The 24,210-nt window shown below is 46.4% G+C and overlaps 1 protein-coding gene across 1 annotated transcript in view; it reads right to left on the bottom strand.

Moving 5' to 3' along the window:
* arhgap39 (Rho GTPase activating protein 39) overlaps positions 1–24,210 on the bottom strand; it is a 379,768-nt gene that overhangs the window by 201,302 nt on the left and 154,256 nt on the right. The window contains exon 3 of the mRNA XM_060825744.1: positions 20,409–21,807. Within this exon, the coding sequence (XP_060681727.1) occupies positions 20,409–21,807 (1,399 nt within the window). The remainder of the gene's footprint in view (positions 1–20,408; positions 21,808–24,210) is intronic.

Consider the following 24,210-nt stretch of genomic DNA (forward strand, 5'->3'; position numbering starts at 1 on the left):
CGCTACAAAATCTCATTGATTTATACTCGACTTTGAAGACCGTTAGCGGCAACAAAACGAGGAAGGATCGACTGTTTTGATATAGCTCCTTTCACATTCTTATGGTCTAAAATACTGGACAGCCAAGTTATTGCTTTATCTGACATGGTCCCCAATTTAGTTCTGAATAATTCACTTTTTTCAAGCACTGAAAAAGGTACAGGTAATTCTGCTATAATGCATGTTTCTTCAGCTCAAATTGGATATAACACGGTCGATGAATGTAGACATCGTTTGGATAATACAAACTTTCTACTGAATGGGTATAGCGATTTTCTATAGTGGTTTGCCATAGTATAATTTTCTAAAGCGTGAGGTCACGAGGAACCCAGCTGTCGTGTTATAGCAGAACGACCCGTATTGAAAAAAAAGATTGCTTTACTGCACACGTTAAAGTTGAATTGTGCATTTTTATACATTGCAAGTAGAAGAATATTCATGAGAAGAAATGAAAACATTTTTCTTTTACTTCACATTGCATTTCAACTTTAAACATTCCCAGGGAAAGCTGTCTAAACATCAGCAAGAACAATCTCAAGTACTGTTTAGTAAGGATCCCTGTGCTCACTGACCTACGTTGGCTTCAGGTCCAACAATACTTCAAATTTATGTACAAATCCCTCAAGAGCCTTGCCCTTCCCTATCTGTGTGGCTTTCACAAGCTTTACAACCCTTCGGGAACTCAGTTGCTCCAAATTCCCTTCTCCTATCCCACTTCAGTTTCAAATGGTGCCTTCAGCTGTTGAGGTCCCTCCCTGATCCTCTTCATTATTCTCTCATCCTTACTGCTCTTTTGCTTCTTGAAGCCTACTGCTGCCTTGTCCAACCTTTTGATCATCTGTTCCAATATCTTGCGGCACAGTTTTAGCAGATAATGTGTCCTGAGAAATTGGGAAATCTTACCACATTAAAGGTACACTGCCAACATGTTTTTGTAATGCCTCCAATTTAGCGAACCACCGTCTGCAAATATCTCTATTTCCTGCACCAAGAATTTTTATACTCCAACTGAGACCGATGATTTACTGTTAAATTATGGACAATTTCCTACAGTGGATTTGGGCCAGAGAACCATCTGACTTTATACTTGTAAACTCACATTATTTAGATATAAACCATCAGAGAGAGGATACTTTTCTCCAAACAGCATGATCTGGATGCAAACCCAGGCCCACAGGTGTGAAACAGCAGGTAAATGTTTCACCTGAGAATGTCAGTCAGCCAGCCTAGGCAGTGACAAATTAATTTACCACAGGAGGCATCTTTTTAAACAATTGTGCAGCACTGTGCTAAAGTGGAAATTGTTGATTACAGGAAAGAAACACTCCTGAGGAGAAAACATTACTTTTGCTTCAAAAAATTAAATTCTGCTCCGACGGAGTGGCAAGATAGAAGCTGTGTTCCTGATTGCTGACACAGTGAGTACGATAGAAGCAGCAATAGTTGGACCCGTGTGTGCATTATCTAGCAGCTGCAGTATCGACCTGCTTTCTTTCTTGGCTGAGGATGAGGGAGTGGAGGAAAGGTCGCAGAAACAAAATGAAATTCATTTACATTTTCTTTAATGAATCGACTGGACCAAGAGTGTGGGCTCAATACCAGTAATCAAATGCCAGTGTGAAAGTCCAGGAAAATGTCATGATGTAAAACAAACCACCATGACAAATATGAATGTAACAAAAGTAGCACGAAACCAACCACAGAAAACAGTGTGGACATGTCAGCTGCAAGTTAAAGTCATGAAACATATCCACCTTGAATACAAATCACTGAAGTTTAAAAACAATGTAATTAGGTTAGATTCCCTACAGTGTGGAAACAGGCCCTTCGGCCCAACCAGTCCACACCGACCTTTCGAAGAGTAACCCACCCACCCATTCCCCTCTGACTAATGCTCTGAACACTATGGGCAATTTAGCATGGGCAATTCACCTGACCTGCACATCTTTGGACTGTGGGAAGAAACCTGAGGAAACCCACGCAAACAAGGGGAGAATGTGCAATCTTCACACAGACAGTCACCTGAGGCTGGAATCGAACCTTGTACCCTGGTGCTGAGAGGCTGCAGTGCTAACCACTAAGCCACCATGCCGCCCTTAATAAAATGAAAATAAAACAAGTTGATGACCATGTAAACCTGCCAAGGAAACAACAACAAAAAATCCATAATCTTATGCCAGAATATTTAAACAAATTATACAGAAACATAACTTTTGAAAAATTCAGTAAAATACTGATTTTTAATTTTCCATATATTTAATGGTAAAGTTTTTTTTTCAGCAATATTCCTTTAAATGCTGCGGTAACTATAGTGATTTAGCAGATTGCTAAAGTGGAACAAATTCTTCTTGTAATAAATGAGGTGACATACAGTGCATGATTTCTAGAATTAAAAAGAACCTCAAGATATGTACATTCATGCAGAAAAGATTAAAATCTCGAAATCCACAATTCCTTGCTTTTACCCAAAGTAGTCTTGCCACCTGCAAGGAGCTTTCCTCACCGGTTACCGTATAAAGGCAGCTGTCTGATGCTGAGTTTTGAAGTAAGGATTTTATGCCCACCTTCCAGCTGCACCTCGAAGAGAGCTGACTGGCACTTTCCCACAGAGTGAGCAGTAATATTCTAAGGAAGCAATGTCACTGGGCCAGGTTCATGCTGATCTGAGCAGCTGGACTCAAGCAGTACTGTGAAAGGCTGGAAATCATTTACTCACTTCTAAGTTGCCTGCTGAGATAAAAACAAAACTGGGGACTGGGAAAAAGCAATAACCTGCTCAGTGTGACTCAGCTTTGGTTCCACCAGGGTCATTCAGTTCTTGAATTCATTATAATCATAGATAAAAGACCTGAACTGCAGAGGTGAGGTGAGAGTAATTGTCCTTGACTTCAAGGTCACATTTCACTCGCTATGGTACCAGAGTCCCTAGCACAACTGAAATTAATGGGAATCAAGGGCATAACTCTGCATTGGTTTGAGTTATACCTGGCACAAAGGAAGATGGTGTGGTGATTGAAGGTTAATTGTTACTGCTCCGGGACATTGCTGCAGGAGTTCCTCGGAGTATTGTTCTACGCTCAACCATCTTCAGTGTTTCATCAATGACCTTCCCTCCTTCATAAGGTTAGAAGTTGGAATATTCACCTATGGTTGCACAATGTTCAGCACCATTTATGACTCCTCAGATACTGAAGCAGTCCATGTGCAAATGAAGCAAGATCTGGACAATATCCAGATTTGGGATGATAAGTGGCAAGTAACATTTGTGCCACACAAGTTTAGGCAACTAGTGAAAATCGAACCATTATCCTTTGACATTCAAATGGAATTCGCATTTCTGAATCCTTCAGCATTGTTCGCTGATGACTGTACAATGATCACCACTATTCATGGCTCCTCAGATACTGAAGTATGACCTAGACAACAGCCAGGTTTAGGTTGACATGTAATATTCACACGACAAAAATGATCATCACCTTCTCTACAAGAGAGAATCTAACCATCTTTCCTTGGCATTTAATCACAGAATCCTCATTACCAAAATCTTGGAGCTACCAGTGATTAGATCTGGAACAGGAACAGCCAAATAAATGCTAAGCCTCCAAGAATAGGTGAGATCTAGAAGATTTGCAATGAGCAACTCATCTCCTGACTCCTTAATGACTGTGTACCATCTATAAGGCACAAGTCAGAAAGGTATTGGAATACCTTCCATTTGACTGGGTGAATACAGTTCCAACAACATTCAAGAAGCTCAACATCATCCAAGGTAGAATAGCCTGCTCAATGGGCAGCCTGCACCCACCACCTTCAAAATTCAATCTCTTCACCATCAGCACATAGTAAAAGCAGTGCGGACCATGTACAAAGTGTACTGCAGCAAGAGCTTCAACAGCACTTTCCAAATCTGTGGCCTCTACCATCTACAAGGGTGAGGACAGCAGGTGCAGGGTAAAACCTCCACTTGCAAGCTCTTTTCCAAGCCACACACCATCCTGTCTTGGAACTATGTCACCGTTCCTTCACGGAGGCTCAGTAGAACCTCTGGAACTGCCTCCCTGACAGCAATGTGGGTGTACGTACATCATATGCACTGCAGCAGTTGAAGGCACCTCTCCACCACTTTTTCAAGGGCAGCTAGGGATGGGCAATAAATGTTGGCCCAGCTGACAATTAGATTAGATTACTTACAGTGTGGAAACAGGCCCTTCAGCCCAACAAGTCCACACCGACCCGCCGATGCGCAACCCACCCATACCCCTACATTCACCCCTTACCTAACACTACGGGCAATTTAGCATGGCCAATTCACCTGACCTGCACATTTTTGGACTGTGGGAGGAAACCGGAGCACCCGGAGGAAACCCACGCAGACACAGGGAGAACACAGTCACCTGAGTCGGGAATTGAACCCGGGTCTCAGGCGCTGTGAGGCAGCAGTGCTAACCACTGTGCCACCGTGCCGCCCACCAACATGTCCACATTTTGTGGATGAATAAAACAAAGAGAGTTTTCAAGGCTCGCTAATGTCCGGCGCTTTGTCCAATCAATGGGCCAAAGGAACCCACATTTGGCCAGAGTGAAATTCGACAAGCAGACCTATACTCTCCTTAAACTGAGATAGTGCTCTGTCATGACCTGAATTAGATGGCCAGTTGATAAATACTCAACTGCTCTTTCACCTCCCTGTTCCACAACAGAGGTTACAGTTAAAGACTGGTGTTCAAGACTGAAATTGGTAGATGTTTGCTGGGTAATGGGGCAGGTGTTTTGGTTAAGGCACAAAATAGGCAGGATCTAAACGAACGGGAGAAAAGTCCAAAGAGATTTCTCTTGGCCCTGCCTTCTAGCAGAATGTAATGACTGAGCTTATCTGCATAATTTACACAACAACTTAAAACACTCTAAAAATAGGCAGGCAATCACATTGGTTGATTATACTACTCAAGTCAGAGTGTGAACAGCAATATTCCATGCATTCCTGCGGCTTTGTTTGTGTTTGACAACTATAATTTACCTGTTAACTATAAATAAAATAAGCTAGCGGTATACATATTTTAAGACCTGTGTGTAAAGTTTCATTTAAAAAGGGTTGCTCCATCAGCTTGCCACCTCTCTGACTATTTCTCCAGCTAGACCAACCAAATAAGGATCTCACAGGGAGCATTCCAAAATAAAAAGCATTTCTTTCATCTCACAGATCAAAATTTGCAGGCAAAGACTGGCAGTATTGCTAACTACAAAGAGGACTGTGAGCAGGTTTCAACTGAACACGGCATTTTACAGGATTGATCAGACAGATGCCAAATAACTTCAGCACAGAGAAGTAAAACAATTCATTCTGGATCGTCAAATACACAAAATAGTAAAAAGAGAGAGAGCGCTTGGGTACCTAAATCTACAAAAAGAACCAAGTGCTGTTTGATATAGCTGTATTGAAAAAGAGACATCTTATGTTTAGAAAGAGGAATTAAAAAGCAAATGCAAGGAGGTAACAAAGATCAATAGTTTGCATTTATATAGCGCCTTTAATTTAGAAAGTGGCATTTCATCACCGAAAAACATTGAGTATAAGTAAGGCAGATACCCAAAAGCTTGATCAAAGATGTTAATTGAAATAATACTATTAAGTTTGGAAAATGAAGTACAGAGGTTCATGATGGGCATTCCAAAACTTACAAATATTAATGCAGTGATCAAAATCAGGGATGCTCAAGGATTTGAGGAATGCATGTATCATAAGGATTGCAGAGCCAGAATAGATTAGAGAGAAGGAAATGGTGATCCCATTGATGGATTTGAAAACATTTGTAACTCATTGACTAGGTTGCATTTCAAGTTATGATGTCATACTTTGCAATGATGTATAGGTGAACAAGGATACGGGGACCAGAGACTTTAGAAATGTACTTCTTTTCATAGGCGTGATGATGGGAAGTTTTCATAATGTGAATAAAGAAAAATAATGTGCACTGGTCAATAAGTTCATATCAAGAGCATTTCCAGAACTAATGATAGTAAGGGATATGGTGATAGTATGGAAAGTAGCATTGATTAGTAGGGCAGTTTGATGGGCAGAATGATCTACTCTTGCATCTATTCTCTTAAGAACAGTATCAATCAGTAGAATCCTTTTCTTGCTTAATTGAGATTTGCTCAATTACAAACCATGGTAGAATCTGAATTTGTAATGGCTTTTAAAGAAGAAGTCAATGAACGTTTGAAAAAGAAAAGTTTCAAATGGCATAGCAAACTGAACTGAAGAGATAGATCTTCAGCAAGACAGCATAGTGAGATGAGTGGACTCACATGAAAAATTTGCCCATGCTACCATTTTTGCATCTGTGCAGTGCTGCTTCTCCCTTGCATCAACATGAACTTATGCACTGAAGATTCAGAGATAAAGTATGGCCTGACAACAGCAAACAAGACAAGGTTGCTCATCACAGAAGCTTCAATGTACTTTGCTCCGTTGAGGGGTGGACTTACTCCAAGTTAAGACTGCACTTATAATTGGTGCAAAGTGAAAGCCATGAAGTAATTAACATCCTACATAAAATGTTAACAGGGACTCCGTTTGAGCACTGCACCCACTGCTGGGCATCATTGTTGGGAGGCGATTGACTTTGGAGATAAGCTACAACACAGAATGCATCAGACGCTCCATGTCATGAGAAAACGCTCCATAGTTACAACCGAGCAGTCCTGGGGCAGCAGCCGACACAGGGGAAAGCAGACTGGGAACATTTGCATGGCAGGGAAACAGTTCCAGAGCAGAGGGAAGTGTGGGGGTAACTCTCCGGGAGCAGCGGGCAGAGAGAGGGGGAAATAGTCCCAGAGCAGTGTGCGGGGCAAGGGGGAAACAGTCCCTGAGCAGTGTGCAGGGTGAGGGAGAAACAGTCCCAGAGCAGTGGGCAGGGCGAGGGAGAAACAGTCCCAGAGCAGTGGGCAGGGTGAGGGGGAAACAGTCCCAGAGCAGTGTGCGGGGTGAGGGGGAAACAGTCCCAGAGCAGTGTGAGGGGCGAGGGAGAAACAGTCCCAGAGCAGTGTGCAGGGCAAGGGGGAAATAGTCCCAGAGCAGTGGGCAGGGCGAGGGGGAAACAGTCCCAGAGCAGTGGGCAGGGCAAGGGGGAAACAGTCCCAGAGCAGTGGGCAGGGCAAGGGGGAAATAGTCCCAGAGCAGTGAGCTGGGTGAGGGAGAAACAGTCCCAGAGCAGTGGGCAGGGCGAGGGGGAAACAGTCCCAGAGCAGTGGGCAGGGTGAGGGAGAAACAGTCGCAGAGCAGTGGGCAGGGCGAGGGGGAAACAGTCCCAGAGCAGTGGGCTGGGTGAGGGAGAAACAGTCCCAGAGCAGTGGGCAGGGCGAGGGGGAAACAGTCCCAGAGCAGTGGGCTGGGTGAGGGAGAAACAGTCCCAGAGCAGTGGGCAGGGCGAGGGGGAAACAGTCCCAGAGCAGTGGGCTGGGTGAGGGAGAAACAGTCCCAGAGCAGTGGGCAGGGCGAGGGGGAAACAGTCCCAGAGCAGTGGGCAGGGCGAGGGGGAAACAGTCCCAGAGCAGTGGGCTGGGTGAGGGAGAAACAGTCCCAGAGCAGTGGGCAGGGCGAGGGGGAAACAGTCCCAGAGCAGTGGGCAGGGCGAGGGGGAAACAGTCCCAGAGCAGAGGGCTGGGTGAGGGAGAAACAGTCCCAGAGCAGTGGGCAGGGCGAGGGAGAAACAGTCGCAGAGCAGTGGGCAGGGCGAGGGGGAAACAGTCCCAGAGCAGTGTGCAGGGCAAGGGGGAAAGAGTCCTAGAGCTGTGGGCAGGACAGGGTGGGGGCGGGAGAAACAGTCCCAGAGCAGTGGACAGGGCGAGGGGGAAACAGTCCCAGAGCAGTGGGCAGGGCGAGGGGGAAACAGTCCCAGAGCAGTGGACAGGGCGAGTTGGAAACAGTCCCAGAGCAGTGGACAGGGCGAGGGGGAAACCGTCCCAGAGCAGTGGGCAGGGCGAGGGGGAAATAGTCCCAGAGCAGTGGGCAGGGCGAGGGGGAAACAGTCCCAGAGCAGTGGGCAGGGCGAGGGGGAAACAGTCCCAGAGCAGTGGACAGGGCGAGTTGGAAACAGTCCCAGAGCAGTGGACAGGGCGAGGGGGAAACCGTCCCAGAGCAGTGGGCAGGGCGAGGGGGAAATAGTCCCAGAGCAGTGGGCAGGGCGAGGGGGAAACAGTCCCAGAGCAGTGGGCAGGGCGAGGGGGAAACAGTCCCAGACCAGTGGACAGGGCGAGGGGGAAACCGTCCCAGAGCAGTGGGCAGGGCGAGGAACAAACAGTCCCAGAGCAGTGGGCAGGGCAAGGGGGAAACAGTCCCAGAGCAGTGGGCAGGGCGAGGGGGAAACAGTCCCAGAGCAGTGTGCGGGGTGAGGGGGAATACAGTCCCAGAGCAGTGTGCGGGGCGAGGGGGATACAGTCCCAGAGCAGTGTGCGGGACGAGGGGGAAACAGTCCCAGAGCAGTGTGCGGGGCGAGGGGGAAACAGTCCCAGAGCAGTGGGCAGGGCGAGGGAGAAACAGTCCCAGAGCAGTGGGCAGGGCGAGGGGGAAAATAGTCCCAGAGCAGTGTGCAGGGCGAGGGGGAAACAGTCCCACAGCAGTGTGCGGGGCGAGGGGGAAACAGTCCCACAGCAGTGTGCGGGGCGAGGGGGAAACAGTCACAGTCCCAGAGCAGTGTGCGGGGCAAGGGGGAAACAGTCCCAGAGCAGTGGGCAGGGCGAGGGGGAAACAGTCACAGTCCCAGAGCAGTGTGCGGGGCAAGGGGGAAACAGTCCTAGAGCTTTGGGCAGGACAGGGTGGGGGCGGGAGAAACCGTCCCAGAGCAGTGTGCAGGGCGAGGGGGAAACAGTCCTAGAGCGGCGTGCAGGGCAAGGGGGAAAGAGTCCTAGAGCTTTGGGCAGGACAGGGTGGGGGCGGGAGAAACAGTCCCAGAGCAGTGTGCAGGGCGAGGGGGAAACAGTCCCAGAGCAGTGGGCAGGGCGAGGGAGAAACAGTCGCAGAGCAGTGGGCAGGGCGAGGGGGAAACAGTCCCAGAGCAGTGGGCTGGGTGAGGGAGAAACAGTCCCAGAGCAGTGGGCAGGGCGAGGAGGAAACAGTCCCAGAGCAGTGGGCAGGGCGAGGGGGAAACAGTCCCAGAGCAGTGGGCAGGGCGAGGGGGAAACAATTCCAGAGCAGTGGGCAGGGCGAGTGGGAAACAGTCGCAAAGCAGTGGGCAGGGCAAGGGGGAAACAGTCCCAGAGCAGTGGCCAGGGCGAGGGGGAAACAGTCCCAGAGCAGTGGGCAGGGCGAGGGGGAAACAGTCCCAGAGCAGTGGGCTGGGTGAGGGGGAAACAGTCCCAGAGCAGTGGGCAGGGCAAGGGGGAAACAGTCCCAGCGCAGTGGGCAGGGTGAGGGGGAAACAGTCCCAGAGCAGTGGGCGGGACGAGGGAGAAACAGTCCCAGAGCAGTGGGCTGGGTGAGGGGGAAACAGTCCCAGAGCAGTGGGCAGGGCGAGGGGGAAACAGCCCCAGAGCAGTGAACAGGGCGAGGGGGAAACAGTCCCAGAGCAGTGGACAGGGCGAGGGAGAAACAGTCGCAGAGCAGTGTGCAGGGCGAGGGAGAAACAGTCCCAGAGCAGTGGACAGGGCGAGGGAGAAACAGTCGCAGAGCAGTGTGCAGGGCGAGGGGGAAACAGTCCCAGAGCAGTGGGCAGGGTGAGTGGGAAACAGTCCCAGAGCAGTGGGCGGGACGAGGGAGAAACAGTCCCAGAGCAGTGGGCTGGGTGAGGGGGAAACAGTCCCAGAGCAGTGGGCAGGGCGAGGGGGAAACAGCCCCAGAGCAGTGAACAGGGCGAGGGGGAAACAGCCCCAGAGCAGTGAACAGGGCGAGGGAGAAACAGTCCCAGAGCAGTGGACAGGGCGAGGGAGAAACAGTCGCAGAGCAGTGTGCAGGGCGAGGGGGAAACAGTCCCAGAGCAGTGGGCAGGGTGAGGGAGAAACAGTCCCAGAGCAGTGGGCAGGGTGAGGGGGAAACAGTCCCAGAGCAGTGGGCGGGACGAGGGAGAAACAGTCCCAGAGCAGTGGGCTGGGTGAGGGGGAAACAGTCCCAGAGCAGTGGGCAGGGTGAGGGGGAAACAGTCCCAGAGCAGTGGGCAGGGTGAGGGGGAAACAGTCCCAGAGCAGTGTGCAGGGCGAGGGGGATACAGTCCCAGGGCAGTGTGCAGGGCGAGGGGGAAACAGTCCCAGAGCAGTGGGCAGGGTGAGGGGGGAATAGTCCCAGAGCAGTGGGCAGGGCGAGGGGGATACAGTGCCAGAGCAGTGTGCAGGGCGAGGGGGATACAGTCCCAGAGCAGTGTGCAGGGCGAGGGGGAAACAGTCCCAGAGCAGTGGGCAGGGCGAGGGGGAAACAGTCCCAGAGCAGTGGGCAGGGCGAGGGGGAAACAGTCCCAGAGCAGTGTGCGGGGCGAGGGGGAAACAGTCCCAGCGCAGTGTGCGGGGCGAGGGGGAAACAGTCCCAGAGCAGTGGGCAGGGCGAGGGGGAAACAGTCCCAGCGCAGTGTGCGGGGCGAGGGGGAAACAGTCCCAGAGCAGTGGGCAGGGTGAGGGGGAAACAGTCCCAGAGCAGTGGGCAGGGTGAGGGGGAAACAGTCACAGTCCCAGAGCAGTGTGCGGGGCAAGGGGGAAAGAGTCCTAGAGCTTTGGGCAGGACAGGGTGGGGGCGGGAGAAACAGTCCCAGAGCAGTGGGCAGGGCGAGGGGGAAAACAGCCCCAGAGCAGTGAACAGGGCGAGGGGGAAACAGTCCCAGAGCAGTGAACAGGGCGAGGGGGAAACAGTCCCAGAGCAGTGGACAGGGCGAGGGGGAAACAGTCCCAGAGCGGTGGGCAGGGCGAGGGGATAACAGTCCCAGAGCGGTGGGCAGGGTGAGGGGGATACAGTCCCAGAGCAGTGGGCAGGGCGAGGGGGAAACAGTCCTAGAGCAGTGGGCGGGGCGAGGGGGAAACAGTCCCAGAGCAGTGGTCAGGGTGAGGGGGAAACAGTCCCAGAGCAGTGAACAGGGCGAGGGGGAAACAGTCCCAGAGCGGTGGGCAGGGCGAGGGGGAAACAGTCCCAGAGCAGTGGGCAGGGTGAGGGGGAAACAGTCCCGGAGCAATGGACAAGGCAAGGGGAAAATAGTCCCAGAGCAGTGGACAGGGCGAGGGGGAAACAGCCCCAGAGCAGTGGACAGGGCGAGGGGGAAACAGCCCCAGAGCAGTGGGCAGGGCGAGGGGGAAACAGTCCCAGAGCAGTGTGCGGGGCGAGGGGGATACAGTCCCAGCGCAGTGTGCGGGGCGAGGGGGATACAGTCCCAGAGCAGTGTGCGGGGCGAGGGGGAAACAGTCCCAGCGCAGTGAACAGGGCGAGGGGGAAACAGTCCCAGAGCAGTGGACAGGGCGAGGAGGAAACAGTCCTGGAGCAATGGACAAGGCAAGGGGAAAATAGTCCCAGAGCAGTGGACAGGGCGAGGGGGAAACAGTCCCAGAGCAGTGTGCGGGGCGAGGGGGAAACAGTCCCAGAGCAGTGTGCGGGGCGAGGGGGAAACAGTCCCAGAGCAGTGGGCAGGGTGAGGGGGTAACAGTCCCAGAGCAGTGGGCAGGGTGAGGGGGAAACAGTCCCAGAGCGGTGGGCAGGGTGAGGGGGAAACAGTCCCAGAGCAGTGTGCGGGGTGAGGGGGATACAGTCCCAGAGCAGTGTGCGGGGCGAGGGGGAAACAGTCCCAGAGCAGTGGGCAGGGCGAGGGGGAAACAGTCCCAGAGCAGTGGGCGGGGCGAGGGGGTAACAGTCCCAGAGCAGTGGGCAGGGCGAGGGGGAAACAGTCCCAGAGCAGTGGGCAGGGCGAGGGGGAAACAGTCCCAGAGCAGCGGGCAGGGCAAGGGGGAAACAGTCCCAGAGCAGCGAGCAAGTTTGGAGGAGGCAATCCCAGAATGTACTGTGGAGCAGCTGAGTGCTGGTTTGGAGCAGATTGGGAACAGTTGTTGGTCTGGGGTCTTGTCCGGGCAATCAGACCATGTGTGGAAGCCCCTGCACTGAGCTACAGCTACTCGGAGGTCACCACTGATGCTACCTAGCCAGGTAATGAAACGTCTGGATATCAAACCTACAGCTCAGCGAGCAAACCTACACCCTATACTGCAATGTAACGTTCAGTTCAATTTTCTTTTATCAGATGGCAATGTCAATCCTTTAACTCTGCCTTATTTCTAACTCACTGTATAAACAGTGTAAGGTAATGTAACTACTTTTCATTTTATTCCTTTTTTGTATCTAAGATTTGTACCTCAGCCCTTATACTGAAGATGGCACCATAACAGACAATATTGTAAAACTTTTCACTGTATTGCACTTCTGAACTTGAGTACATGTACAATAAAGGATATTCTATTCCAGATTTATGGAAGGAAGGGGCAAGGTGGATTTTTCCTCTTTGTTGATAAGACAAGAACAAAAAGCAATATTGATTATGTTGGATATATGGCAGAGAAGTAGGTCTTCCAGCTGAACAAATCTGGCAGATACATGGGGACACCACTCCCTGCAGATACCCCTGCAGCCACCCATCTCCTGAGTTTGAGTTATATTGCTGCTCCAGCAGCATCGCTTGGTCAAAGTCTCGAACTTCCTGACAGTACTAAGGATGTAAGGATACTGGGCCAGCAGGGGTTCAAGAGCAATTACAGATGGACAATAAATGCTGGCTTGGACAACGTTACCCACATCTCATGAATGATTTTTAAAAAGTGATAGTTACGCTTCTGTCAAGCCTTTTCTCACTTTCCTTATCTAAATCGGCAACCATCTCTTATCCATGCCGTTAAATACTTGTCTAAATGTATCTGTACTGTTCATGTCAATTCCTGTTGGCACAGTGGCTCAGTGAACAGCACTGCAGCCTCACAACACCAGGGACCCAGGTTCGATTCCAGCCTTGGGCGACTGTCTGTGTGGAGTTTGCACATTTTCCGTGTGTCTGTGTGGGTTTCCTTCGGGTGCTCCAGTTTCCTCCCACAGTCCAAAGCTGTGCAGGTCAGGTGGATTGGCCATTCTAAATTGCCCGTAGCATTAGTCAGAGGGAAATGGGTCTGGGTGGGTTACTCTCCTGAGGGTCAGAAAGGACTTGTTGGGCCGAAGGGCCTGGTTTCCACACTATAGGGAATTTAATCATTATTGGATTTCTTGATGATAATCTCATATTGAGGGCCTCCAGTTATGATTTTCCCCACAAGAGGAAACAGTGGCAAGAGGACAAAATTCCAGAGTAAGACATCGCTCATTTAAGACAGAGATGAAAAGGAATTTCTTCTCTCAGAAGGAAGTGAATCTGTGGAATTCTGTGTGGCAGGGTGTGGGAGAGGCTGGATTAAGTATATTCAAGGCTGAGACAGACAGATTTGTAAGGTTATGGGGAAAAGGTTGGAAAGTGGAGTTAAGCATGTAACAGATCAGCAATGATTTCGTTCGAACAGACATGATGTATTGAACAACCTACATCTAGTCTATAAGAACTTATCATAATTTTCAATATCTCCATTACTTCACTCTTTTATCAAAACAGAAAAGGCCCAACCCGATCGTTCTATTTGACTATGATCACCCATGTCTTTCTGGTATCATCTTTGCAAATCTTCACCGAATGCTCTCCAGATCCTCTGACACAGCAAGGCTCTAACCATAGCCAAACTAAGGTTTGGAAGTGGTGCTGGGTCACTTGTTGTTTGTTGCATTTATTAATGATTAGGACATGAATGTGGGAGGTATGATCAATAAGTCCATGGGTGAAATAAAAATTGACGGCGCAGTAAATAATGTGGAGAAAAGCCTTAGGCTTCAGGATTATATCGTCGGGCTGATCAGATGGGCTGAACAGTGGTAAATGGAATTTAAACCTGAAAAGTGCAGGGCGCTGCATTTTGGGAGGACTAATAAGGCATGCAACCGGAATGCAAAGTCCTGGGCTCATGGTAAGATTCTTGGTAGTGCAGATGAGCAGAGAGATCTCGGTGTCCATGTACACAGATCCTTGAAAGTTGCCACCCAGGTTGACAGGGTTGTTAATGAGGCATACAGTGTTTTGGCCTTTATTAATAGAGGGATTGCGTTCCGGAACCAGGAGGTTATGCTGCAGCTGTACAAAGCTCTGGTATGGCCACACTTGGAGTATTGTGTACAGTTCTGGTCACCGCATTATAAGAAGGATGTGGAAGCTTTGGAAAGGGTGCAGAGGAGATTTACTAGGATGTTGCCTGGTATGGAGGGAAGGTCGTATGAGGAAAGGCTGAGGGACTTGAGGCTGTTTCCGTTGGAGAGAAGAAGGTTGAGAGGCGACTTAATAGAGACATATAAAATAATCAGAGGGTTAGGTAGGGTGGACAGGGAGAGCCTTTTTCCAAGTATGATGACGGCGAGTATGAGGGGGCATAGCTTTAAATTGAGGAGTGACAGATATAGGACAGATGTCAGAGGTAGTTTCTTTACTCAGAAAGTTGTAAGGGTGTGGAATGCTTTGCCTGCAACAGTAGTAGATTCGCCAACTTTAAGTACATTTAAGTCGTCATTGGACAAGCATATGGACGTACATGGAATAGTGTGGGTTAGATGGGCTTCAGATTGGTATGACAGGTCGGTGCAACATCGAGGGCCAAGGGGCCTGTATACGCTGTAATGTTCTATGTTCTAAGGGAGTACATCTCGAGGGGTAGGAGTCTAGGAAGTACAATGAATCAGAGGGAGCTTGATGTGCATGTCCATAGATCCTTGAAGGTAGCAGGACAAGTAAATAATATGGTTAAGAAGGCATATGACTTTCATTAGACAAGGCTTTGAAGATAAAAGCAGGGAGATCATGATGGAGCTGTATATAATTTTAGGCAGGCCATGATTGCTGTGGGATCTGGTCATCACACTGTGTAAAGGATGTAACTGCACTGGAGAGGGTGCAGAAGAGATTCACCAGGATGTTGCCTAGAATGCGAAAATCAGCTACAAAGAGAGACTAAATAGGCTGGAGTTATTTTCCCTAGGGCAGGCTGAGGGGATATCTAACTGAGGTGAACAAAGTTCTTTTCCAACCTTGAGTGATTGTCTATGGGGAGTTTGCACACTCCTGCTGTGTCTGCATGGGTTGCCTCTGGGTGCTCTGGTTTTCTCCCACAGTTCAAAGATGAATGGTGGACTGGCCATGCTAAATTGCCCATAGTGTCCAGGGATGTGCAGGCTAAGTGGATTAGCCAAAGGAAATGCAGGGTTATGTGGACTGGGTCTTGGTGGGATGCTGTTCGGACTTGACGGGCCAAAAAGTCTCTTTCTGTACTGTAGGGATTCTATGATTCTCTTGAGCATCCCTCTGATTTTATTGCTCCACCATTGGTGGTCAAATCTCCACTGCCTCAATCCTAAATGTCTGGAGTATGCTATTTCTCTGCCACTCTATCTCACTATTCTCCTTTCAGACACACTTTAACACCTACCTCTGACTAAGCTCTTTGTCACCTGTTTTAATTCCTCTTTCTGTGGCCCAATATTGTACCTTGTTTTAAAATGCTCCTATGAAAACATTGGAATGTTTCATTACATTAAAGACACGATAAATACAAAAGTTGTTGAAATAGCTTCAAATTGATGTTACAAATAATAGTGAAAAAGCCCATTAAATCTCAGAACTTGGAAATTGATTTATAAAGCGCAAGAGGGAGTTACCAACACAATAAGCGTGATTTGATTACCGCTGTCAGTGCACAGTTAATTATTAACTTATTCCATTCACAAGATGAAACAACCACCAGGATCAGCAGGGTTAATTATTCTAAACTTCAAGATATAATCAAGTAGTTAGTTGAGCAATTATCATGTTTGCTGTCACATATATATTTTGATTTAAGTTGCTTGAGATTGCAGAAACACGTTGATAATCTAAGTGTGTATGTAAAATTAGCCAGTCTTATAAAATAGAAAAGGTACTGATCTCAGCCTGAAATGAAGTTAAATGCTAAGTCGGTGACAAAGTAATAGCAAATTTGCAGAAGGTTTATTTGTTGTTTAGTGCCTAATGGGCTGCTGACTATAGGAAAAGCTCCATCAATACAGATTCCACCATGAATTATCAGGGAAATTCAATGTGGAACTACACTTTGCTGATGTTTAATATTCAGCACAGCAGAGCTACATGCTCACAAGTGCAAGCATAATGATTATACACACAATCAATCACAGGCAACAACTGGAGAATGCAGATGCTTACCTGCTTTCCAAACTCAATGTGAATAAAGTATGCCTGCTTATGAAGTCCAATACTAATTAAAACAGTTGACAATTTCTGAACAGTTTCTCAGCTTGAAGTTCTCCTTGCATTAGGGTTAATAAATTTTTTTTTGTTAAACCTGATATATAATTTGGTTAGGAATAAAAAGGAGTCTCTATTTTTAGTATGTTGTAAGGTCTCCATTGTTATTAATGTTCCAGTGCTTACTTAACTTTAGGTTAAAGGTTTGAAAGATCCAAGGAAGAACAGCAAGAATCTATTGAGGAATAAGCAAACAAAAACCAGAAAGAAGAAAACTGGAGAGAAAAATACACCTTTAATTTTCTCTCTTTCCTTAATTAATTCTCTTGCTCTCCACATCCAATGTTGCCAACTAATTTATTCCCTACTTTATGCTTCATTGTTACTGTACAAGTTTATTGCCCTACTCTCCTGGGAGTTTATGTACAGCATTATAGATGGCAGCAAAGTTCCATTACTTCTGTCGTACTTCACATATTAGTCTGGACAGACAGTGAGGGCCAACAATATGGAATTTTATCTCATTCTCATTCGGCACCCTCATCCACACACAAGGTTTTTTTCTCATCTGGAGTTGTTGTAGAGGAATTGTTTCTGAAATTTCCTCCTCATGAGCTTGAGGAAATTATTGCGCAAATATAGCATTCACTGCTCTGACATTCTAGCCCAGGTCAGCTAACTCATGACATACCTCAGACCTTAAAATAAACACAAAGGACTTGGACGCTTAAAATCTGAATCAAAAACAGAGTGCTGGAGGAACCAGAAGGGTCAGATACTGCCAGATCTGCTGTGTTTCTCTCTCTGCTGTGTTTCTCTCTCTGCTCTGTTTTGTTTCTGAGACCTTCATGGTCTGTGCAGTACAGAAACACACTAAGTTTCACATGTACTGCAAAAGTAAACCAATGCTCAAGATAACAATGATGTGGAAGTGTGGTGTTGGACTGGGGCAAACTTGTTGTTACCGTGTACAAAGTTAAAAATCACACAATGCCAGGTTATATCCAACAGGTTTATTTGGTCCTGATGAAGGAACAGTGCTCTGAAAGCTTGTCCTTCCAAATAAACCTGCACAACTGGTGTTGTGTGATTTTTAACCATGTACACAATAACAACAAGTTACCTAGCATAGAAATGAACAGAAAAATAAAAACAGAGTTTAAATTAGATAGAAATTAGTCCAAAATAAAAATATTTAATCTGGGAAATTTGGGTGAAAACAAATCTGGCCCAGGTAAACCAAAGATTGGCACAATAACTGTCATTAAATAAGAGGAGATAGTTTGGGTACAGTTGAGGTACATTCCAATGAGGAGAAATGGCAAGGCGAAGAAATCTAGAGAATTAAAAAACAAACAGTGAGTTAGATGAAGCAGAAAACGTGAGACATATAGCAAGTGTATAACATAATTGAGAGCCAGGTCAAAGATAGAAAGTTCAAAAAGCAAGTGGAAAAATAAAGAAGAGAAACAAAGGGAGCATGAGAAAAGACAGATAGCTAGCATTAAAGGTCTACTAACAGGTAAAAGGGTGGTAAAAGCAGGGGCACAGCCAATGGGGGATTTACACGCTAAGCAGTAGGAATGGCTGACCTACTAAATGAGAGATTTGTAGATGTTTCTTTACCAAAAGGAATACACAGCCCAAGTCACAGTGGAAATTGAGATGCTGGACAGGCTAAAACATAGACCATATTTCAAGTTGCTAAGTTACCAGGAGGAGATGCCTCTGAGGATAACGAGGAAAGTAAGGGTGAAAATAGCGAAGGATCTGGCCATATCCAATCTTCCTTTATATGGAGGAATGGTGCCAGAGAACTGGAGAATTCCGACTGTTACATCCTTGTTCAGAAAAGGGAATGAGGGAAAACCCAACAAAGACAAGCCAATCATCTAGAACTCAGGCAGTGAAGTTCTTAGAAATAGAAGTTTTGGACAAAATTTAAGAATCACTTGGACAAACGTGGATTAAGGAAAAACAGCATAGATATATTAAGGCAAGTTATTTTTTACTAACTGGATTAATACTTTTGATGAGGTGATAAAGGGTGGATGAGCATAATGCATTTGATGTAGTGCACGTGTTTTTAAAAGACATATAATAAGGCCTCATAACAGGCTAGGCAACAAAATTAAAGCTCATGGAATATAAAGGACAGTATTATAATCAGGGAGAAGGAACATTGGTAAAAGATCCACAGTCCATGAAAAGATAGCCCATATAAAAGATTTAATAGCAGAGCTCTTGAAAAACAGCAACAGGATTAGACAACGTCAGCACGTATTCAAGAAAGGGAAACCAAAGTTAATGCTTCAAATCCAATAACGTTTCTTCATAACCATGTCGAAGAAAACTGGAAACGTTTGCTGTTGGAACATTGCACTTTTACTGTGTTCAAAATATTTCAATTTGTGTATTTCTTTACAATGAGCTTGGTTTATTTCTATGTTATCTTATTTGCAAAATAATCTTTTTTTAAACAATTGTTAAAACAAATCGTGCTTATGCCTCAGTGACAGACCATCTCTTTAAACAAAAACTAAATATGATCTATCAAGCCAGATTTCAGTCAGGGATCTGACTCATCCAGCAATAACATCAGCTGGGATCATAACTGAAGCATATTATGTAAATGGAGAGAGATGTAGAGCTCCAAATGCAGGGGGATCTGGATGCTCTACTGCACGGATTGCAAAGGTTGGTATGCAAGTACATAAGTAATTAGGAAAGCTAGTACAATGTAAATGTTTATTGCAGGGAGAATCAAATACAAAAGCTGGGAGATTATGCTTCACTTATACGGAGCTCTGATGAGATCCTTTCTGGAGTAATATGAACACTACTGGTCTGTTTATTTAAAGAACCATGTAAATATATTGGACCATAGATTCCCTACAGTCTGGAAGCAAGCCGTTCAGCCCATTGAATCCACACCCCCAACCCTCAGTAGTCCATTCAGACCCATCCCCCTACCTTATCCCTGTAATGCTGCATTTCCCATGGCTAACCCATCTACTCTGCACATCTCTGGACACTATGGACAATTTAGCAGGGTCAATCCACCTAACCTGCTTGTCTTTGGACTGTGGGAGGGAACTGGAGCATCCCCACACAGGGGAGAATGTGAAAACTCCACACAGACAGTCACTCCAGGGTGGAATCAAACCCAGTTTGCTGGTGCTGTGAGGCAGCAGTGCTAACCACTGAGCCACCGTGCCATATTGGAAGCAGTTCAGAGAAGGTTTGCCAGATTAATATCTGGAATGAGAGGGTTTACCTGAGGAAAGATTAGGCAGGTTCGGTTTGTACTGACTGGAACTTTGAAGAATAAAGAGAACTTGATTGAAACATATGAGATCCTGGGTGGATGTGGAGAGAATGTTTCCTCTTCTAGGCCAATCTAGAACTTGGGTCACTGTTCAAAAATAAGGGGTCACTCATTAAGGAAAGAAATGAGGATCCCTTTTTCCTTGTCAAAGTCTTTGGAATCTTCTTTTGAATCTCTAAATTACCCTCCTCACAGATTAGAATGCTTCCAAGTTTTGAATCTATCACAAATTTTGAAATTGTACCCGAAGACCCAGAACTTGGTCATTAGTCTGTATCAGGAAATGCTGAAAAATCTATGGCAGCTCAAAACAAACATCCATTCACACTATGACTCTGTTTCTCATCACTCAGTCAAGTCGGTCTCCATGGTGTTACTGTCCTTTTTATTCCATGAACTCTGACTTTTAGTTTTAGTTCAATGAGAAAAATATTCCTGCTCATGATCAGAAAATGTCAAAGTTGTTACAAGAATAGCTCGTGCAAGCAAAGAGCATGTCACATTCAGGGAGTATGGCTGTTCTTCCTTTGTGGAATACAGAGAGTTTTAATCTGCTTTAATCTTGTTTTGCACCAGACCTGCACAAATAGTAACACTGAGCATAAACGTGTCATCCCAACATCCTACACTTGGTGAATATGGAAGGTACCTAATATGACCTTTTTTTTGGCTAACCTTTACAGTTACTCTCTCATGTTAACATTGATCTGGTTGCATTGAAGACCTACCTGTGATGGGTGTAAGTAAGGTTCCGGTGAAGCTAAGTTAGTTTGGACAGAAACACTCTTTTCCAGTAGCACTTGAGGGAAGCCCAGCTTTTCAAATGTGTTCCTTTTCCAGTGTTTGCCCTCCTGCTGAGCCAGAGCTTCATCTTCACTGAAAGCCCGAACGACAGGCCCTGGCATAGGTAAAGGAAGGGCCCCATCACTCTCATAGCCAGACACTTCTTTCTGGGAATCCCAGCTGCTGCGCTGTTTGATGTGATGGAGCTGCTGTGCCTCCCGCGCCAGCCTTGCCTGGGTTGTGTGTACATCCGAGTATCCCCGCAGCATCTCTGCCTCAACGGTCTTGTTGTCACTCTGGCTCACCTGAGTCTTGTCAAGGGGCGAGTGCCTCTCTTCAGCCAGCAGCCGCTCTGGGACAGGACTAATTTCTCCACAGCTTTCCCCTACCACACCACAAGTCTCTTGGGTCAGTGAGGGCTTCCTGCTTTTCCTTTTCCTTGTGCTTGGGGAGTAGCCTATTGAAGATAACGAGTCATGCTGGCTGGACCATGACATGGAGTCCTCATGAATCAACTGACTGCCTTGCTGACTATACCTGGCTTCAGATCCTTCCAGGCCATTGTAATCGGCAGATCTTGAATCAGAACACTGAAAGTCTCTAACCAACGAATGGCTGTGCTGTAATGAGTAAGAAATAGTGGATGTAGCACTAGGTGAATATCGATGTTTTGTACTTGTTTTGAACTTTGGGCTGGAGCCAGACTGCTCTACATATACCAGCTGCTTCACTAGTTCTTTGCCCACTGGACTGTATTCTAAGCTCATTGATTTCTCTGGACATTTTTGCTTTGTTAATACTAGATGCTGATAAGGAGAGTTCTGGCCCTGTTTGGGTGAGTGAAGCATTGGATGTGGCTTCCGGACTGGTGATTTCTGTGGTGACCCTGCTTTGTAGAGGCTCATTCCCTCACACTGCACTTCCATGGGTGGCTCATCATAAATAGGTGCCTGGTATTCAACAGGAGGCTCCTCATAAAGAGGCGGCTCATAGCCATAGCGAGGAGATGAAGGCTGGGATTCAAAGGAATATTTTCTGTGTTGGTAATGGATTGGGGAATGATAAGGCTCCCCTCTTGCCAGTACTGGGGAACAGCCACCAATGTGCTCTGCCCTTTTCAGGTAAGGAGATGATTTGCGCTCTGTAAAGAAGACCTGGTTGTCACTATCTGAGGCGAAGCTGTGAGCGTGCGACAGCTGATGACCTGAAGGCCGGCGTGACCGTGTTCCTGGCTGGTTCTCAGCATTCCCATTACCCTGATGCAATAAATAACTTGGTTCCCGGTCTGTAACTTTAATTAACATTCGCTCCTTTGTTCCGGTCATCCAGCGATGAGGTGATGTCCTGCAAACAAAAATTGAAAAGGAAGAAAAGTGCAGAGTTAAAACAAGGAGCCCAACAATATGAACAGTAGCTACAGAAAATGAAACTATTGATGCATGGATCCCTGTTTTTTCACTCTCTTGTTTGTTTAATCCACTTTGAACACTGAGAAAAATCTTTTAAATGAATTATTTTTGTTTTGCATTTAGATCAATCTAATAATGGCAGTTCAGGTAATACTTTGGTACAGAGGCAATGTGTGATCACTTCAACCATTTCCAAGCTGCTTCACTCCAGCAAAGTCTAAAAATAGTCACTTCCAATAAAAGATTGCATGTAAACTTTTGCACCATTTCCTGGCTTCACCTCAAACTTTTCACAGAATGCATCAATTATCAAGCAATTTCCTTTGTGGCTAGATATTTACGTTTGGGTTAGATGTGCCACAACATTTCTCAACAGTTCGATTAGAAATTATGCTAATGAAAAATAAATGAGTAATAGGTTTATAATTATTTTTGAAAAAAATTATTTCAAATGTAACCTACTGTCATTATGCTTTATGAAGAAACATATTCTCAATTAGCTTAGAATCATAGAATAGTGCAAGGAGTCCATTGTGCTCATCAAGTCAGTGCCATGTTTTTGAAGATCAATATAGTTAGCTCCACATCCCTGCTGTTTCAGCATATTCATATAACTTTTTTCTCACTTTCATCCACTATCCCCATACCTTAGGATTACCTTATTGTTGAAGACATCTCTCAGCCTTGAAGATAATTACTGACCCAGCCTCTATAGCCTTCTGCGATAAAGAATTCCATAGGTTCACTGCCTTCTGAGAGAAGAAATTCCTCATCAACTCTGTTCTAACTAGGCAACTCCTCATTCCAAGACTATGCTCTCTGATTCTAGAGGTAAAAAATGAGGTCTGCAGATGCTGGAGATCACAGTTGAAAATGTGTTGCTGGTTAAAGCACAGCAGGTTAGGCAGCATCCAAGGAATAGGAAATTCGACGTTTCGGGCATAAGCCCTTCATCAGGAATGAGGAGAGGGTGCCAGGCATGCTAAGATAAAAGGTAGGGAGGAGGGACTTGGGGGAGGGGCGATGGAGATGTGATAGGTGGAAGGAGGTTAAGGTGAGGGTGATAGGCCGGAGTGGGGTGGGGGCGGAGAGGTTAGGAAGAAGATTGCAGGTTGGGAGGGCGGTGCTGAGTTGAGGGAACCGACTGAGACAAGGTGGGGGGGAGGGGAAATGAGGAAACTGGAGAAATCCGAGTTCATCCCTTGTGGTTGGAGGGTTCCCAGGCGGGGAAGCTGATTCTAGACTCTCCCAACAGGGAAATAACCTCTCAGCAACTACCATGTCAAGTTCTCTAAGAAATGGAAGTTTCAATAAAGTTCCCTCTCATTTTCTATAATCCAACAAGTACAGGCTCAATCTACACAAGCTCTCTTCATTAGGTAGTCCCTCCAAACCTTACATCAGTCTAGTGAACCCTCTCTGGACTATCTCCAAAGTCAGCATATCTTTCTTTTGATAAGGGGGTCAAAACTCTCCACCAAGTTCTTGGTATGATCCAACTAGTGACTTGTATGGTTTCAGCAAGATCTTCCTTGGAAGGCTCCATCCTACCTGCCTTCCTTATCATCCACTGGATATGGATGCTAGCTTTTTGTGATTCATGGACAAGAACCCCAAAATCTCTCCATGCTGCAGTTATTATTCATTCAAATAACATTCAGCTCCTGTATTCTCCCTGTCAAAAGCATAATTTCTAATTTCACATGCTATATTCCATCTATCAAGTTTTATCCCTACTTGCTTAATCTGTCTATACGCCCTTCCAGTATTTTTGTGTCATTCTCACCACTTGCCTTTCCACCTAGTTTTGTGATATCCACAAAGTTGGCTGTAGTGCATTTACTTTTCTCATCTAAGTTATAAATATCTACTGTAAATTACAGTTGCCCCAGCACCGACCGCTGTGGCACTCCACAATTTACAGGTTGAAATCCTGAAAATATGCCCTTATCTCAATTTTCTGTCTTCTACTAGTTAGCTGGTTCTATTCATGCTGTCATACTTCTAAACCAGGGGCTCTTATTTTATTAAGTAGCTTAATATCTTCTGAAAATCCAAATAGATTACATCCACATTGTCCCCTTTATCCTGCCTGTTATCTCCTAAAAGAATTTTACCTCCAACATCGTGGGCTCTTATGTGTGTAGTACTTCAACAGAGCTCAAGTCATCTCTCCAAGCATAACTGTGTTTGAAAAGTTAAATAGCATTGTTTAATGGCTCAGTTCAATTTGGCTACTTTTTTTTCCATAAAAGGCTCAGCCATGGATATGGGTCCAATCATTAGAGATTTGATAAACCACTGAAAAATGTTGTGATCTTACTATTGTTACTATTGG

This window comes from Hemiscyllium ocellatum, chromosome 5 (assembly GCF_020745735.1).
Source record: "Hemiscyllium ocellatum isolate sHemOce1 chromosome 5, sHemOce1.pat.X.cur, whole genome shotgun sequence".
In the NCBI taxonomy this organism is placed as follows: domain Eukaryota; kingdom Metazoa; phylum Chordata; class Chondrichthyes; order Orectolobiformes; family Hemiscylliidae; genus Hemiscyllium; species Hemiscyllium ocellatum.